The sequence below is a fragment of the Entelurus aequoreus genome, linkage group LG11 (assembly GCF_033978785.1).
Source record: "Entelurus aequoreus isolate RoL-2023_Sb linkage group LG11, RoL_Eaeq_v1.1, whole genome shotgun sequence".
Lineage (NCBI taxonomy): Eukaryota > Metazoa > Chordata > Actinopteri > Syngnathiformes > Syngnathidae > Entelurus > Entelurus aequoreus.
This window is the reverse complement of record NC_084741.1, coordinates 14789371-14808342: the sequence shown is the minus strand read 5'-3', so window position 1 is coordinate 14808342 and position 18972 is coordinate 14789371. Positions and strand designations below refer to the sequence as shown.

General features: G+C 38.5%; 1 protein-coding gene across 4 annotated transcripts in view; it reads right to left on the bottom strand.

Annotated features, from left to right (window-relative positions):
• The window catches only part of mef2d (myocyte enhancer factor 2d), a 296690-nt gene that overhangs the window by 69006 nt on the left and 208712 nt on the right, over positions 1 to 18972 (bottom strand). For all 4 annotated transcript variants that reach the window (XM_062062583.1, XM_062062585.1, XM_062062584.1 and 1 more), the window contains exon 4: positions 5079 to 5213. In XM_062062583.1, coding sequence (XP_061918567.1) covers positions 5079 to 5213 — 135 coding nt within the window. The remainder of the gene's footprint in view (positions 1 to 5078; positions 5214 to 18972) is intronic.

The following is an 18972-nucleotide window of genomic DNA, read 5'->3' as shown; positions in this document are numbered from 1 at the left end:
TATACACACACATAAAAGTCTTTTTTTTAATTGTATTTATTTTATTCTAGTCTGATCTACAAAATGTGCAGGCAGCATATCCTGGATGAACTGAAATTATTTTTTTCCAATTATTTTGGAACTCGCAAGCGCACTTCTTCTTCTTACTCGTCGTCGCCATGTCTCTCCTTCCGTCTTCTGCTTCGTCTCTGTTATGTTTTTGGACATTAATACTTGCCGTAGTTTCGAAGCAATGCATGATGGGAATCCGGATGTTGTGTGTCAGTGTATTAACGTGCCGGCTGGAATAAACACACGCTGAGAAATAGCTCCGTGCCTGCCTACTTTATGGGTTATAAATAAACCTATTGATAACGGAGACATATATAATAGTCTCCTTTTCAGGTGAGAGAGGACGCTAAAGGCAGTGCCTTTAAGACACGCCCCCAATATTGTTGTCCGGGTGGAAATTGGGAGAAATTCGGGACAATGGTTGCCCCGGGAGATTTTCGGGACGGGGAACTGAAATTCGGAAGTCTCCCGGGAAAATCGGGAGGGTTGGCAAGTATGCGTTCATATGTTGTCAATATTCAGTGTTTTATCGTTCATAGTTAATACTGTAAATCCCACATTCTTCATTTTCATGTACATTCTGGGTGTCTCGTTCAGTAAAAAAAAAATTCAAATTCCATTCCGTCTTTTAGGGCGGTCTATCATAACGTTTTTAGCATTGGTGTTCCTAAAAGTCAGATATACCGGCCCCAAGACACATTTTTTTTCTCTAAATTTGGCTCCCCAAGTCAAAATAATTGCCCAGGCCTGATCTAGTGTCTGACTAAAAGAATATTTGATAAGTATTTTTTGGACAAACATGTCAGAGGTCACTCCTCTGAGGTGGAAGACCATAGACGTGAATTTTTGGAATAAAAGCGCTCACTGTGAGCGATCACGGCCAATCGGGAGCCGACTCGTAAAATTGAGCGGCGCTCGTTAAAAGCGACGGCGATGCGGAGAGACATGTATCGCGGCGGCGGTACAGCGGTGGCAACCGTCCTGACAGGAGGCGGCGGGTCACGTCCTGAAGCGTGTCTGGTCGCCGACGTCGCCACGGCAACCGCACGCCTGCTCTGCGAATTGAGCTTCGAGTGTTACAAATTGGCGGCTGGAGGGCGTAAACCCGAGGTGTTTGCTTGAACAATAAAGCATGGTTTACTCTTCAGTTGCCATGACAACCCGTGTGACACGGAGGGTGATGTTTATCACTCTCACACGGATGGTTACTTTTAAAACTGCCTTAAATGCCTCCTAAGCTCAAAGAAGTCTTATAAGTAAGTCATCAGTGTTTCCCACATATTCATTTATTTGTGGCGGCCCGCCACGAAAGAATTACGTCCGCCACAAATAAAAAATTAAAAAATACTAATTATTATTATTATTATATTTTTATTTTTTATTTGTTGTCCTGTCCAGCTTCTCAGGCAAATCATATAGTTGATGTAGATGCCCATTATAGGCTGTTCAGATTTACTTTACAAAAGACAAGTGTAGGATACTTCTCTTGTTGCCTTATTTGTATTTGACCACTACTGTTTTCTGTTTATTTGTTACTGACTGTGGCAGGACACCTCTGCCTCTGTTTCACTTTATGTTGCTGGTAAATAATATGGTTGTAGTAGTAGGCTAAAGTTAAATTATTTAGTATGCACTAATTAAAGGGGCAGAGCTTTAAGAGACATTTTAGCTTTTATATTTTATAAGATATATTTTTTGTAAGAACCACAATTAATAAATATATTTCAGTGAATAACTTATTGTTCAAATCTGTATATAAATATGTACATAAAGTGATTATTAATTATATTGTAAAATGGATGAATGGATGGACGTTTTAAACAAAACTGTTATTATTAATTAGTAAGTATACATTTTTTGAGCCTTTTTAGAGAAAATCATATCATTGTAGTAAATTGTAGTAAAAATTATGCAAATTACTCGATGATGTCATGTTGACCACGCCCATAGCCACGCCCCCACCGCCACATGTATCTTGGCAGTTTATGGGAAACACTGGTCATACATATATATTTTACTTTTAACACTTTAAATTCTTCAGCAGCTTTCAACCTATCTATAGATTTAACATTTATACTTATTCATAATGTTTTTTTTCATGTTTTATGCTCATTTTTGTAAAAGAAAAAAGTTTATTATGGGAAAAACCAAAAATACGCATATTTTCCAAAGACGACTTGCAAGATGGAGTTCTTTCGATGAGATATTTACAGCCTTGAATCGGTCAATAATTCATAACAACACTTATTTTGATGCATTATTACTTTTGGAACAATTTCCCCCAAGTACAGCACCTTCTTAGCCGAAAAAAGGGACACACTCAAGAGAGTGTTACAAGTAAGTCATATATTATTATTTTTTAACTTTCAACTCGTTTCAGACCTATCCATATATAAAGTTTTAAAATATTTGCAATGTTTTTTTTAAAATATGTTATGCTATTTTTGTAAAAACAAAAACAAAACTTTGATTATAAGAGAAACACAAAATATGCATGATTTTCCAAAAACATGTTGCAAAGTGGAATACTTTAGATTATGTAATATATAGTATATATTATACACACACACATATATATATATATATATATATATATATATATATATATATATATATATATATATATATATATATATATATATATATATATATATATATATATATATATGTATGTATATAGCCTTTAATTGGTCAATAATTCATAACAACACTTATTTTGATGCATTATTACTCTTTAAAATTCTGCTTCAGACCTATCCATATATAAAGTTTTTAGATATTTGCAATGTTATTTTTTTTGAATATGTTATGCTAAATTTGTAAACCCAAAAACAAAAACTCAACTTTGGTTATAGGAAAAATATGCAATATTTTCCAAAAAAGCAAGTTACAAAGTGGAATACTTTAGGATGAGGTAATTAGGGCCTTTATTTGGTCAATAATTCATAACAACACTGATTTTGAAACATTATTATTTTTGGAACAATGCCAGGTTTTTTTCTTCCAAAACCTCCTTAGTCGAAAAAGGGACACACTCAAGAAAGTGTAAGATTGTTTGTTTTTAAACTTTCAACGCTTTAACATTTTCAACAGCTTCAGACCTATCCATAGATATAAAGTTTTAAAATATTTGTAATGTTTTTTTGTTTTTTTTAACGTTTTATGCTCTTTTTGTAAAAAACAAAAACAAAAAACTAAATAAGCACTTTTTATCGGTGGGAAAAAAACACAAAATATGCAATATTTTTCAAAAACAAGTTGCAAAGTGGAATATTTTAGATGAGGTAATTAGAGTCTTTAATAAGTTAATAATTCATAACAACACTGATTTTGATGCATTATTATTTTTGGAACAATGACAGTTTTTTTTCTCTAAAAACTCACACTCTGCCTTCTTAGCCGAAAAAAGGGACACACTCAAGAAAGTGTTATAAGTAAGTCATATATATAATATATATATATATATATATATATATATATATATATATATATATATATATATATATATATATATATAATATATATATATATACAGTATATATATATATATATATATATATATATATATATATATATATATATATATATTATATATATATATATATATATATATATATATATATATATATACATATATATATATATATATATTTTTTTTAAACTTTAAACAATTTAATATTTTCAACAGCTTCAGACCTATCCATAGATAAAAAGTTTTTATATATTTATAATCCATCCATCCATTTTCTACCGCTTGTCCCTATAATGTTATTTTTTTAAATGTTCTAAGCTCTTTTTTTAATATAGCTAATATAGACACTTACATCATGTGTTGCCTTCATTATAACACTTATACAAGACTTTTAAAGTCATTTTGATAGTAGGCTATTATAACTAATATAGACACTTACATCATGTGTTGCCTACATTATAACACTTATATTAGGCTTTTAAGATTTAAGATTTTTTTTTTTTTGGTCCAATACGGCTCTTTTAGCCTTTTGGGCTGCCGACCCCTGATTTAGTAGGACATGGTTAAAAAAGGTAAACTGGATTTTAAGGGTGCACAAAAAAAACAAAAAACGATGTTGATCTGAATCGCAATTTTGATCTAAACCGATTTTTTTTTAACAAAAATAGCAAAAAAAATATACATATTTTAAAAACAAAATTTCAAATAAGAATCTTTTTTTTTTAAATACATTTTTAGGTTATCGCCATGCAACCAGTAGGAGCTTTTCTAACCTATAACCTGATTTTAAAAAAAAAGTTTCATAATGATTATTATACCGAAAATCGGTTTGAATTGAGAATTGTGTTGAAATGAGAATCGATTATGAATCAAATCGTCACTCCGGGAATCGCAATCGAATCGTTGGGTGGGCCAAAGACCCGCACCCTTCCTGGACTTGGTGCACACGCCAAGACTTGGCCGATGGCTGCGTTCAAAAAGGCTTGGGGGGATGTGCGGGGGTACCGCCGTACTCGGGGAATAATAAGAGTAAGTTCATAAAGAGAGGACCGCTGCGGGGGTCTCAGTCACACACCGTTAGCGGGGTGATGTGCCGGGTGAGGGGTTACGTGGACCAGGACGGGGGGGAGTGAGGATGGTGAATGCCAGTGCTCTGTGAGTAGTCAGCGGCCGCCCTCGGCAGTCCCAAAAAACCGCCGGACACCCGGTCAGCGGCGGAGGCAGCATGAAGAGGGGTAAGGGGCGGGGTTACACAGAGGCATGGCGGTACTCACTGACAGCCTATAGTTCTGCATCATTTTATCAAACTCCTCGTCAATTTTTTTGTATTTCTCCTCAGTGCGGGGCGTGAGGGAGAAGGGCTCCTCGGGGTCTGGGCTCTCAGAGTCCCGGTGCTCTTTCTTGTTCAGAGCCTTCATTGCCCCGGCAACAGAAGAGGAGGAGGAGGAGGAGGTGGATAGAAGAAGAAGAAGATGAAGAAGAAGAAGAAGAAGAAGAAGAAGAAGAAGAAGAGAGGCGGGGTTAGACAAGGTGACAAGAGTGTGATGGTACTCACGCCGTAGCGCTTGAAGAGGCTGTCCAGGTCCTCGGTCTTGCGGTACTTGTCGTCGTTTAGCGGACTTTGGTCGATGGAGTCGTCGCCGTCGGGCTCGGGGCTGTTGCAGCCGTTAAAGCCTTTCTTTCGCAACGTCTGAGGCAGTCAGAGAGGAGGAGGAAGCACATTTTACACACATTTGCTTGGACTAGGACTTTGATCAACAAGCCAGGCCGGAGCACGGGAACACGGCCGGGCGCCATTCCATATAAACGACAACCAAAACACCAAGACTCAAAAAAAAACGATCCACAGGCTTCTCATTTGGACAATCGCCCCCTCTCGTGGACTCCGACTTAAACAAGTTGAAAAACTTATTGGGGTGTTACCATTTAGGGGTCAATTGTACGGAATATGTACTGTACTGTGCAATCTACTAATACAAGTCTCAATCAATCAATTAATCAATCCAGGGATTAATAAAAGCAGCCACTTTGAAGAGCAGAAATGATCACGACGACTCAGAAGGAGACCGGAGATATTCCACAAAGTCGCAAATTTGCAGTAAAATAGCGGAATAGACGCGATGGGACAGTCATTTTCCCACCCATGGTACAAAATATTCCAAAACCAACACAGAAAGTCAATATTTACACTTATATTCAATTGAATAGACTGCAAAGACAAGATACTTAATTTTAGAACTGAGAAACTTTATTTTGATTTGATTTGACCATTGAAATTGGTAATTTCCCAACCAATATTCTACAACACGAATACAACGTTGAAACTAAATGCTTTTTGACAACGTTTAATCAATGCAGGGTTCTGACGTTGATTTGACCATTGAAATTTGGTCATTTCCCAACCAATATTCTACAACTCAAAAACAACGTTGAAACATGCTTTTTGCAAAGTTTAATCAATGTCAGGTTGTGACCCACCCATCCATGGTACAAAATATTCCAAAACCAACACAGAAAGTCAATATTTACACTTATATTAAATTGAATAGACTGCAAAGACAAGATACTTAATTTTCAAACTGAGAGACTTTATTTTTATTTGATTCGACCATTGAAATTTGGTTAGTTCCCAACCAATATTCTACAACTCAAAATAACGTTGAAACAACATACTTTTGACGACATTTAATCAATGTTGGGTTGTGACGTTGATTTGATCATTGAAATTTGGTCATTTCCCAACCAATATTCTACAACACAAATACAACGTTGAAACAACATACTTTTTGCAACCATTAATCAATGTTGGGTCCTGACGTTGATTTGACCATTGAATTTTGGTCATTTCCCAACCAATATTATACGACTCAAAAATAACGTTGAAACAACATGCTTTTTTACGACGTTTAATCAACGCTGGGTTCTGACGTTGATTTGACCATTGAAATGTGGTCATTTCCCAACCAATATTCTACAACACAAATACAATGTTGAAACAACATACTTTTTGCAACCATTAATCAATGTTGGGTCCTGACGTTGATTTGACCATTGAATTATGGTAATTTAGGGACGGTATAGCTCGGTTGGTAGAGCGGCCGTGCCAGCAACTTGAGGGTTGCAGGTTCGATCCCCACTTCCGCCATCCTAGTCACTGCCGTTGTGTCCTTGGGCAAGACACTTTACCCACCTGCTCCCAGTGACACCCACACTGGTTTAAATGTAACTTAGATATTGGGTTTCATGATGTAAAGCGCTTTGAGTCACTTGAGAAAATGCGCTATATAAATGTAATTCACTTCACTTCACTTCACAATTTCCCAACCAATATTCCACAACTCAAAAATAACGTTGAAAAAACATACTTTTTGCAATGTTTAATCAATGTCAGGTTGTGACGTTGATTTGACCATTGAATTTTGGTTATTTCCCAACCAATATTCTACAACTCAAACTTAACGTTGAAACAACATGCTTTTTGACGACATTTAATCAACGCTGGGTTCTGACGTTGATTTGACCATTGAAATTTGGTCATTTCCCAACCAATATTCTACAACTCAAAAATAACGTTGAAACAACATGCTTTTGACGACATTTAATCAATGTTGGGTCCTGACGTTGATTTGACTATTGAAATTTGGTCATTTACCAACCAATATTCTACAACTCAAAATAACATTGAAACATGCTTTTTGCAACGTTTAATCAATGTCAGGTTGTGACATTGATTTGACCATTGAATTTTGGTGATTTCCCAACCAATATTCTACAACTCCAACTTAACGTTGAAACAACATGCTTTTTGACGACATTTAATCAACGCTGGGTTCTGACGTTGATTTGACCATTGAAATTTGGTTATTTCCCAACCAATATTCTACAACTAAAAAATAACGTTGAAACAACATGCTTTTTGACGACATTTAATCAATGTTGGGTCCTGACGTTGATTTGACTATTGAAATTTGGTCATTTACCAACCAATATTCTACAACTCAAAAATAACATTGAAACATGCTTTTGCAACGTTTAATCAATGTCAGGTTGTGACATTGATTTGACCATTGAATTTTGGTGATTTCCCAACCAATATTCCACAACTCAAAAATAACGTTAAAACAACATACTTTTTGCAACGTTTAATCAATGTCAGGTTGTGACGTTGATTTGACCATTGAATTTTGGTTATTTCCCAACCAATATTCTACAACTCAAACTTAACGTTGAAACAACATGCTTTTTGACGACATTTAATCAATGTCAGGTTCTGACATTGATTTGACAATTGAAATTTGGTCATTTCCCAACCAATATTCCACAACACAAATACAACATTGAAAAAAATTGCTTTTTGACAACGTTCATTCAATGTCAGGTTGTGACGTTGATTCGAACATTGAAATTTGGTTATTTCCCAACCAATATTCTATAACTCAAAAATAACGTTGAAACATGCTTTTTTGCAACGTTTAATCAATGTCAGGTTGTGACGTTGATTTGACCATTGAATTTTGGTAAATTTCCCAACCAATATTCTGCAACTCAAAAATAACATTGAAACAGCATACATTTTGCAACCATTAATCAATGTTGGGTCCTGGCGTTGATTTGACCATTGAAATTTGGTCATTTCCCAACCAATATTCTACAACTGAAAAATAACATTGAAACAACATGCTTTTTGACAACATTTAATCAATGTCAGTGTCATGATCGGGGCGCATGATGATGCGGATTTTGTTCTCCCAAGATGCAAATGGACACTCCGGACGAAAACGTGAAGGTAAGAGATGGTTTATTTAACATAAATCATAGCCAAACAGAAAACAAGCAAAAGAAAAGCGTGCCGAACGCACGGGAAGCTAAGACAACAACTTTAGCACAGAGTCTGACAACTAGGCACAGAATCAAGAACAAGAATACAGAAACATGACTGTTGCTTACCGCAAACAAGGAAGCCAGGACGAGTGAACAAAAGCAGGCTTAAATAGTGTCTCTTGATTAGGCACAGGTGTGCTTCCCGAATAACAGAGGCAGGTGAAAATAATACGTAACCATGGTAACAAACTCAAACAAGGAAGTGCACAACCAGGAACTGAGGGAGTCCAAAAACAAACCGAAAACACAAAACATGATCCAGACCATGGATCATGACAGTCAGGTTCTGACGTTGATTCGACCATTGACATTTGGTCATTTCCCAACCAATATTCTACAACTCAAAAATAACGTTGACACAACATACTTTTTGCAACGTTTAATCAATGTTGGGTCCTGACGTTGATTTGACCATTGAAATTTGGTCATTTCCCAACCAATATTCTACGACTCAAAAATAACGTTGAAACAACATGCTTTTTGATGACATTTAATCAATGTTGGGTTCTGACGTTGATTTGACCATTGAAATGTGGTCATTTCCCAACCAATATTCTACAACTCAAAAATAACGTTGACACAACATACTTTTTGCAACGTTTAATCAATGTTGGGTCCTGACGTTGATTTGACCATTGAAATTTGGTCATTTCCCAACCAATATTCTACGACTCAAAAATAACGTTGAAACAACATGCTTTTTGATGACATTTAATCAATGTTGGGTTCTGACGTTGATTTGACCATTGAAATTTGGTCATTTCCCAACCAATATTCTACAACTCAAAAATAACGTTGACACAACATACTTTTTGCAACGTTTAATCAATGTTGGGTCCTGACGTTGATTTGACCATTGAAATTTGGTCATTTCCCAACCAATATTCTACGACTCAAAAATAACGTTGAAACAACATGCTTTTTGATGACATTTAATCAATGTTGGGTTCTGACGTTGATTTGACCATTGAAATTTGGTCATTTCCCAACCAATATTCTACAACTCAAATACAACATTGAAACAACATGCTTTTAGACAACGTTCATTCAATGTCCGGTTTTGACGTTGATTCGACCATTGAAATGTGGTTATTTCCCCAACCAATATTCTACAACACAAACATAACATTGAAACAACATGCTTTTTGCAACCATTAATCAATGTTGGGTTCTGACGTTGATTTGACCATTGAAATTTGGTCATTTCCCAACCAATATTCCACAACACAAATACAATGTTGAAACGACAATAGACGTTTAATGGACGTCAGGTTGTGAGGTTGATTCGACCGTTGAATTTTGGTCACTTCCCAACCAACAACGTGGATCCAAACGTTGCACATCAACGTTGTCTCAATTTACAAATACAAAAATCTTGCGACGTCGTTTCAAAGTCAGTTTTTAAAGGACATTAATGCATAATCAACGTTGAATCAATGTCTTGTAGTCTGCTAGGTTCAAGTCCCTAATGCAACGTTTTTCTTGGGTTTGCAATAACAGAAACAACAACAAAAACAAAAGACTTGGGGATAAAATAAATAAATATTGATCTTATCACTGTAGAATTGAAGAGCTCTCGTTTAGGGGTTAGCATAGCTTATTGCATTGTCCTATGGTGTGTATATAGCATGTCTAGCTATTTCTCGTCCTCCAGTGATAATGTTACTTGGAAGAAAAACACTAGCATTAGCCGTCGCAGTCGTTTCACAGCTAGAATGTGTCATCAACTAGCAAGAACATCCAGAAGCTGCAATACGTACAGAATAGTGCTGCTAGGATCCTGATGAGAGTGCGGAAATACGACCATATCACACCAACTCTCAAATCCCTTCACTGGCTTCCTGTTCCACTCAGGATTGAATACAAAGTCTCCCTACAAACCCACCAGTGCCCTCCCCCTCTACCTCAAAGCCAACCCCCCCCCCCCCCTGCTCCGGACAGGCTAATCTCCTCCAACCTCCAAGGACAAAGCTACGAACAATGGGAGACCGGGCTTTCTGCTCCGCCGCTCCCAGTCTGTGGAACGCTCTCCCTGACCACCTGAGGGCACCACAGACTGTGGATGCTTTTAAAAAAGGCTTAAAAACCCTTCTTTTTAAAAAAGCCTTTTTTTAGATGTATGCATACTAGTTTTAGCTATTTGGCTGTTCTATTTTATTTATTTTTTATTATCTTTTTATTTTTGTATTTATTTATTTATTTTTAATACACTGTAGCACTTTGAGGTTGTTTACTCAATGTAAAGTGATTTTTACAAATAAAATCTATTATTATTATTATTATAACTATGACAACCTAAATGGATCTGGCCCAAATTCCCCAGTAAATATTGGACTCTAAAAAAGCTAAATGGCTGACGACTGTGGTCTTGGGACCTACGTTGTGTTGGTTTTAGTATCTTGAACGTGGAAAATATAATAAAGTGGTACATTTTTCTGCAAGCAACCCTCGCTGGAAAAGGTTTGGACACCCCCAAGACCTGCTCAAGTCGTCCGCGCCTACGCAGGAAATATCAAAACGGAACATTTTAGCCCCGACGACGGGGAGACGCAACTTGAAATAAACATGTGAAGAACTCAGTCTGCAGTCGGTCAGCCGGCAGCGCTCTCAGGTCGAAAGGGAATGAACTAAACGGAGGAAGTTTTGCAATTTACAGAACACAAGCGGAGGAACAGGAATCTTGGTCTAACCAAAGTGCACACGGTGTTTGTGTCACGACGCTGTTCAAGGATGAACCGAGGTGCACCTATGACGCATCTGGGTCATAGGTCAGCCCACTGCTGCAAACAGGAAGCGGCGCACAAGCTCTTACTTTTAGAGGATTCAACTAAACGAGATTTTGGCGTTAAGAAGGTTTTGCCCTGGTGGGTTGACGACCGCGGGGTCTGCGGCATAAGCCATCTTCAACGTGGTTTGCTTGAGCCAGGAAATAGAAAAGGGCTTCTTCTGAGGTCCGGAAATCCATTAAGAACTAGAAAAGTAACGAATCCTCGAAAATCTAGACGGTGATCTTTTTCCTTATCCCATTTTTGTCACGGCGGGGATTTTGCAGCTTACTGCGAGGTTTGTTCTCCCGGGATGCAAACGGACTATTCCGGACAAGGCGTGCAGGTAGGAACACTTTCATTAATTACTAGTTTCTATGCAACTGTTTTATATTGTTTTACTTTCTTTTTTATTCAAGAAAATGATTTTAATTTATATAAAAAAAATAAAAATATATTTTTATTAGTATTTATTTCATATACTAACAGCATTTCATGATTGATATTTATAAATGAAGATTCCTAATAAATGACAGTAGAACAAGCACACATTTGATTGGTAAATCATAGTGTAACGACCTGGAATGACACTTTAGGTGTGGTGTTGGAGTTGTCCGACTTTTTGTGTGGCTGTAAACGCATCACTGGCTAAGTGCCATATGTGCATGTGTTGGCGCAAGTGAAAAAGAGCGAGCGGCTGCTGTTGATATAACAAAAGTGCTTTTGGTCTGGTTTGTACTGCAGAAAATGACCACTTTTGCTAGATATCATTTTTTTTTACTAATGTTTTGGTGATGTGTTTATGGCCGACAATAAAGAGTTTTGCTCAGTAAAGCGGTGGACGGAATTCATGTCCTCAAAGCGTCTCGACAGACGTTACAATATTTGAACAATGATGACGAAAACTGTTTTCTCTGTCGTGTCCGTGTGTCGAAAATTGTTATGCGCTTATTTTTAGGGCCCGCACGGCCCATTGTCAAAGGAATCCCAAAGGGAGTCCTTTTGCAATGGGACGAAAGGACCTATTGAATTTGTAAGGATTTATTATTATTATTATTCTTTATTATTTTTCCGCAGCTTTGTGCACTACTTTGCCCCCCTTAACATGCTTCAAAACTCACCAAATTTTACACACACATCAAAAAACGCGTACACAACACTTTAGGCAGAAAACCAAACCCCAAAAATCTAAATTGCGCTCTAGCGCCCCCTAGGAAGAAACAAAAAACAAACTGCCTGTAACTCCCATTAGGAAGATCGTAGAGACATGAAACAAAAACCTCTATGTAGGTCTCACTTAGACCTACATTTCATAATTAACATCCTCGGGCAAAAACCAACAGGAAGTTGGCAAATCCCCCTTCAAGACAAAATTGTACTAAAAACAGTCATTTTTGCCTCTTTGAGCTGTAATTTGACCCCCTTAAAATACTTCAAAACTCACCAAACTTTTCACACACATCAGGACTGGCGGGAATTGCGATCTAATAAAAAAACCGAACCCCAAAACTCAAAATTGCGCTCTAGCGCAATTTTTGAATAAAACACAGACAAAACTGCTCCTCAGAGGAAAACACAGACAAAACTGCTTGTAACTTCCGGTAGGAACGTCTTAGAGACATGAAACAACCTATATGTAGGTCTCACCTAGACCTACATTTCATAGATTGACATCTTTTAGCAAAAATCAACAGGAAGTTTGCAATCCCTCCTTCAAAACAAAATGTTTGCTAAAACCGGTCACCAAACATCAAACATTATCTCCTCTGAGCGCGTTTGTCGTTTCGGCTTCAAACTACTACCATTGAGAGAGATTGAACCCTTCTGATTGACGGATACTCAAAGAGTTTGGATAAGTGCTACGGTTTTGATTTTACGAGCCTTCAAAGAAAATAACCACTGTGCCGCAGCACTTAGGAAAAAAACACAGACACAACTTCCTCTAACTCCCAGTACGAATATCGTAGAGACATGAAACAAAAACCTCTATGTAGGTCTGACTTAGAGCTAGATTTCATACACTGACCACTTAGGACTAGCACCTGCCAAATATGCGGGCCCGACCAACGCTGCTTGCAGCTTTAATTTTATTTGATTTTGTGCGTGGCATAGATTTGCCGTGCGCAGAGGACGCTTGAGCAGTGCGCAATTGCACAGGCGCGCACCTTAGAGGGAACGTTGGTTGTGAGTTCAAACCCCGGCCGAGTCATACCAAAGACTATAAAAAATGGGAGCCATTACCTCCCTGCTTGGCACTCAGCATCAAGGGTTGGAATTGGGGGTTGAATCACCAAAAATGAGTCCTGGGCGAGGCCACCGCTGCTGCTCACTGCTTCCCTCACCTCCCGAGGGGGTGATCAAGGGTGATGGGTCGAATGCAGAGAATAATTTCGCCACACCTAGTGTGTGTGTGACTATCAGTGGCACTTTAACTTTAACTTTTCATAATTGATTGACTTCTTTATCATCCAAAAGCATCAAAACTCGCTACAATTGGATGTTTGTGTATCCCGAGAATTAACATATTTTTTACTCCGATGGCGGCGATGTGGGGACACACACACACACACAAACACGCGCGGCGTCCCACGGCTAATTGAGGAGCGTACGACTTGCGGGCGCACTGATTAAGACTGGACTCCCGCTGCGACGTCTCCACTGAAGGCAAGTTGTGGATGACTCAAGCTCGTGCAATTCAGGCGAGGAGGATGAGGAGGCGACAGGAAGTGATGGACGGCCTCCACTTAACCTTCAAGCCTCCCATCAGGTAAGAACAGCAGGGTAAAGGGCGTGAACCCACGTAATGAGACTTCCTTTTGGTCGGAATAAAAACACGTGTGCATTGATAGAAGGCTCATTAACGAGCGGGAGATGAGGGTATGGCGTGTACGCACTTTGTCGTGGAAAACACACAATCGGCGTGTGCCTGCCCGGGATAGAATGGCCTCAACACAAATGTAGCGTGGCGACGATGAGGGCTCCCGGACTTCCCGTCGGGTCTCAACGACATAAAGACTCCATGACAACACGTACACACACACACACACACACACACACACACACACACACACACACACACACACACACACACACACACACACACACACACACACACACACACACACACACACACACACACACACACACACACACACACACACACACACACACACACACACACACACACACACACACACACACACGAACGCTACGTTCTGTCAATTGAAGGACAAGCTTTGTTATTATGATGAATCATCACGTTTAAGTAACACAGAGCGTGCTCACTCGCATGAGCAACGCTGAATCAAATCCTGACTACAGTGGAAACCGCCAATACCGGGTCGTTACAATCTGATATCGATTCGCAAATAAAAATATCGACATTTTAGTTATTTGATATTATGTATATTATTGAAAGGAACAGTGTAAAGCAGCGGTGTCCAAACTACGGCCCGCTGGCGTCTTCAATTCACGCACGCACGCACGCACGCACGCACGCACGCACGCACGCACGCACGCACGCACGCACGCACGCACGCACGCACGCACGCACGCACGCACGCACGCACGCACGCACGCACGCACGCACGCACGCACGCACGCACGCACGCACGCACGCACGCACGCACACACACACACACACACACACACACACACACACACACACACACACACACACACACACACACACACACACACACACACACACACACACACACACACACACACACACACACACACACACACACACACACACACACACACACACACACACACACACACACGCCTCCCTCTTTAGGACCAGCCTTACTAGATATATAAAGATGTGTATTTACAACATTAATAATATATACATACTATGCAAATATAAAAAAAGCTTGTTGTGAAAAATGAGTTGGAATTTCACAAGAAAAAGGTCACAATTTCACAAGAAAAACTTAGAATTTTGGCAGCATTATAATAGAAGTCGTCATTTTACTCAACGCGAGTCAAAATTTGACAAGAAAAACTGAACATTTGTGCAATGTTATGATAAAAGTTGGAATTTTATTCAATAACAGTCGCAATTTTACAAGGAAAGCTTAAAATGTTGGCAATTTTATGAAAAGAGTCGTAATTTTACTCGACAAAAGTCAGAATTTTATAAGAAAACTTAAAAATGTTGGCAATATTATAATAATAATCAGAATTTTACTTGGCAAAAAGTTGACAAAAGTCATCATTTTACTCAAAATGTTTTACTATTTTACAAGAACAACAAAAACATTTTTGAAAATTCAGAATTTTATATGACGAATGTTGCCATTTTGCATTAAAAAGTAATAATTTTACATTAAAAAAGTGATAATTTTACGAGAATATATTGCAATATTACAGAAACAGAAAGAATATGAGAAACTGTTCCCAATTTTATAAGAAAAAAGTCGACACATTGTGAGAAAAAGACTGCTTTTAGTTATTTTATTTTTTTAACATTTTTGTTTGTAATTGGTTTTTAATGTTCATTATTTACTTCAAGTTATTACAGAATGTCTCTATTTACATATATATATATTTTTTTAATTAATTGTGGCCAAAGGGGGCGCATTTCAATTCCTCACACACACTTGTTATTACATATGTTGGCCAGAGGGGGAGCACTTCAATTTTTTTTACACACACTTGTTATTTCATATGTTGACCAGAGGGGGAGCACTTTTAAAAGCGACACACAGTCAATGTGAAAAATCCCTCCTTTTTGGGACCACCCTCATTTTGACAGATGTCACCACCAGGGGGTGCAAATAAGACATTCTCTATTTTTTGTTTTTTGTAATGTGCTTAAGGCCGATGACAAAGGAGTCGGGGACCACAGATGGCCCCTGTGCCGCACTTTGGGCAACCCAGCTGTAGAATCTAACTGTTAATGGCCACTATAGTCTTAGTAGCGTAGTGTATATGTTAATTTTGTGGTCACATATGGGACGCGGGTTGTCTTACGTCGCACCGGAAGTCGTAAAATCAGCTGTCAGTTCACCTTCCGGGTTTTTTCGGGGATGAACAGGTAAGTCCTTCTTTACCTGCCGTCTTGTTTTATCATATATTGCTGCCTTTGCACCTGTCAATGTTTACTTTTGTAAGCACATTAAATCAACAACAAAAAAATCCTGACTTTGGAGCAATGTTCACGGACTCTAGTATTTGGCTCTCTATTAGATGCAATTGTTTTCCGTATTGGGACCATGATTTATGTCCTAACCTTCTCATATGGAGGCTACTTTTCCTTGTTGATGTTTCAAGAAGGGTAGAAATACAAGAACACACACACACGCACACACACACACACACACACACACACACACACACACATACACATTAATTTACTAATCAGCTCGTCCCTCATCACACTGCCATCTGTCCACCTGTACGCCATCTTTCTGACGCTCTATTGTGTTGCCAGGGCGAGTTTGGCCCAGCGGATCTCCACGCCGCCCTCCGACTGGCCGCAGCTTTCGACAGGCTCCGCCCCCGCGCGCGGTGCTCTCTTCCCCATCTCCTCAACGCCTCTTAAACCACAACATGAAGTTTGAATTTGAAACGCCGTCTCTCTGAGACGTCAGCTGAAAGAACTTTCAGTTTCGGTTATGCCCCCGACAGTCAGCCGTGAACGGGTTCCGCTCGACGTAGTTTCCTTCGTTCCGCCATGAAGGACGCGCGGCACCTTGGTGCAGATTGTGAACTCTTCTCCCCTTTAGGTCGTTACAGTCCACATGCAAGGGGGCCGAGAGGTGCGGTGATGCGGTAGATAGGTTGGCACCACCTACTAGACCGGGGTAGAACAGGTCTACCCTGCACGTCAAGATTCTTCAAAACCAAACCCGACCGGGCGGTTGGCACACGGAAAGATTCTAGTAGGGTATACAGGTACTAATAGAGTACCACAGTACTGATACATTAAAAAAGGTACTGTGGGTGGAGGTGTAGCCAGCACTGCCGCTGTCCGTGGTGCTGAGGACGAGTGCCATCATGTGCTGACGGCGAGACACAGCCGGTAGGTGATTCTAATCTAATCATCTGTTGTCTTTAAGAGTAACCGGCCGGGTGCAGGAGGAGGGAGGAAGTTTGGAGAGTGACTGAAAAGTCACGTTCTGAGGGAGAAAACTTTGCGTAAAAACATACGCTCATTAAAAACCTGTATTTGTACTCGCGTTGTCTGAACAACTAAGGGTTCATTTGCAGGGTTGATTGCTTACTTAGCCCCATAACGGTATATACCATTAATAATAATTACACATTAGTTATATTTTTATAAAGTCATTTATATAAAAAAATATGAAGACCCAAATATAGAAAAACCTAAAAAAAAAACATATTTGACCTTTCAGATGTTGTTGTAGGAGGCATTTGATGCAGAAATTGAATAATTAAAAAAAAATTTTTATGTATGTTTTTAGAGAAATGTTGTAATATTGCAACATCAGGCTTTGCTGGGAGCAGAATTTCTGTATTTGTACTCACGTTGTCTGAACAACTAAGGGTTCATTTGCAGGGTTGATTGCTTACTTAGCCCCATAACGGTATATACCATTAAAAATAATCACACATTAGTTATATTTTTATGAAGTCATTTATTACAAATATAAAAAAATATGAAACAAGATAAAACTCTTAAAAAACGCTTTTTCCCCCCTCTTTTTCTTTTCATGACATTGGTCATGAAGACTTTCATTGGTGGTGAAAGTCCTAAAAACAGTCTGTAAAACGTCTGTAGAATGTATACTATCCATGTATAGAGAAAATACTTCAGCCAGTGATGTAGTGGAGGGAATACAACCTGTTTGAGCCCACTGCAACAAGCCAGCTATTTGACTACCACATTCACCCAGTGTTATATAACAATTATATAACAAGCTCTAAATGAAATTGGATGCATCTGTTCCACAATAACTACATATGTACATGCTCTAGACATTGTAATAACAACCAAAAAAAATATTAAAGACATTTTAATTACTTGAATCTGATGAATCCAGTCCGTTCGAATGAAACCTTGAGAGGTTGTGTGAGTTCATGGCCAGAAAGCGTGACTTATAAACAAATGTACGATCCAATAGCCTTGTGAGACTGAACAATAGGACCCAATGACTATGTAAATGTGTTAAAAAATATATATACACTGCCGTTCAAAAGTTTGGGGTCACCCAAACAATTTTGTGGAATAGCCTGCATTTCTAAGAACAAGAATAGACTGTGGAGTTTCAGATGAAAGTTCTCTTTTTCTGGCCATTTTGAGCGTTTAATTGACCCCACAAATGTGATGATCCAGAAACTCAATCTGCTCAAAGGAAGGTCAGCTTTGTAGCTTCTGTAACGAGCTAAACTGTTTTCAGATGTGTGAACATGATTGCACAAGGGTTTTCTAATCATCAATTAGCCTTCTGAGCCAATGAGCAAACCCATTGTACCATTAGAACACTGGAGTGATAGTTGCTGGAAATGGGCCTCTATACACCTATGTAGATGTATGTAGGGACCCAAACAAGTTTTGCATTGAATATTGAACAAGCAAGGCTTATATAACTTTATAGTGACATGCAAAATCCAGTTTCAAATAATAATAATTCAAAAATATCAATGGCATATCAAATACAATTTCAATAAAAATTGAATGCCTCTTTTCTATTTGCAGCCTTCTGAGGTAAATATCAACATCAACTTTTTCCACAGGCTAATAAACTTAAAAATAAAATAACAATGAATAAACCAACCATTCAGGACTTTAAACTGCTCAGTTTGCAACACACTGATCTAATCTGATGTGCC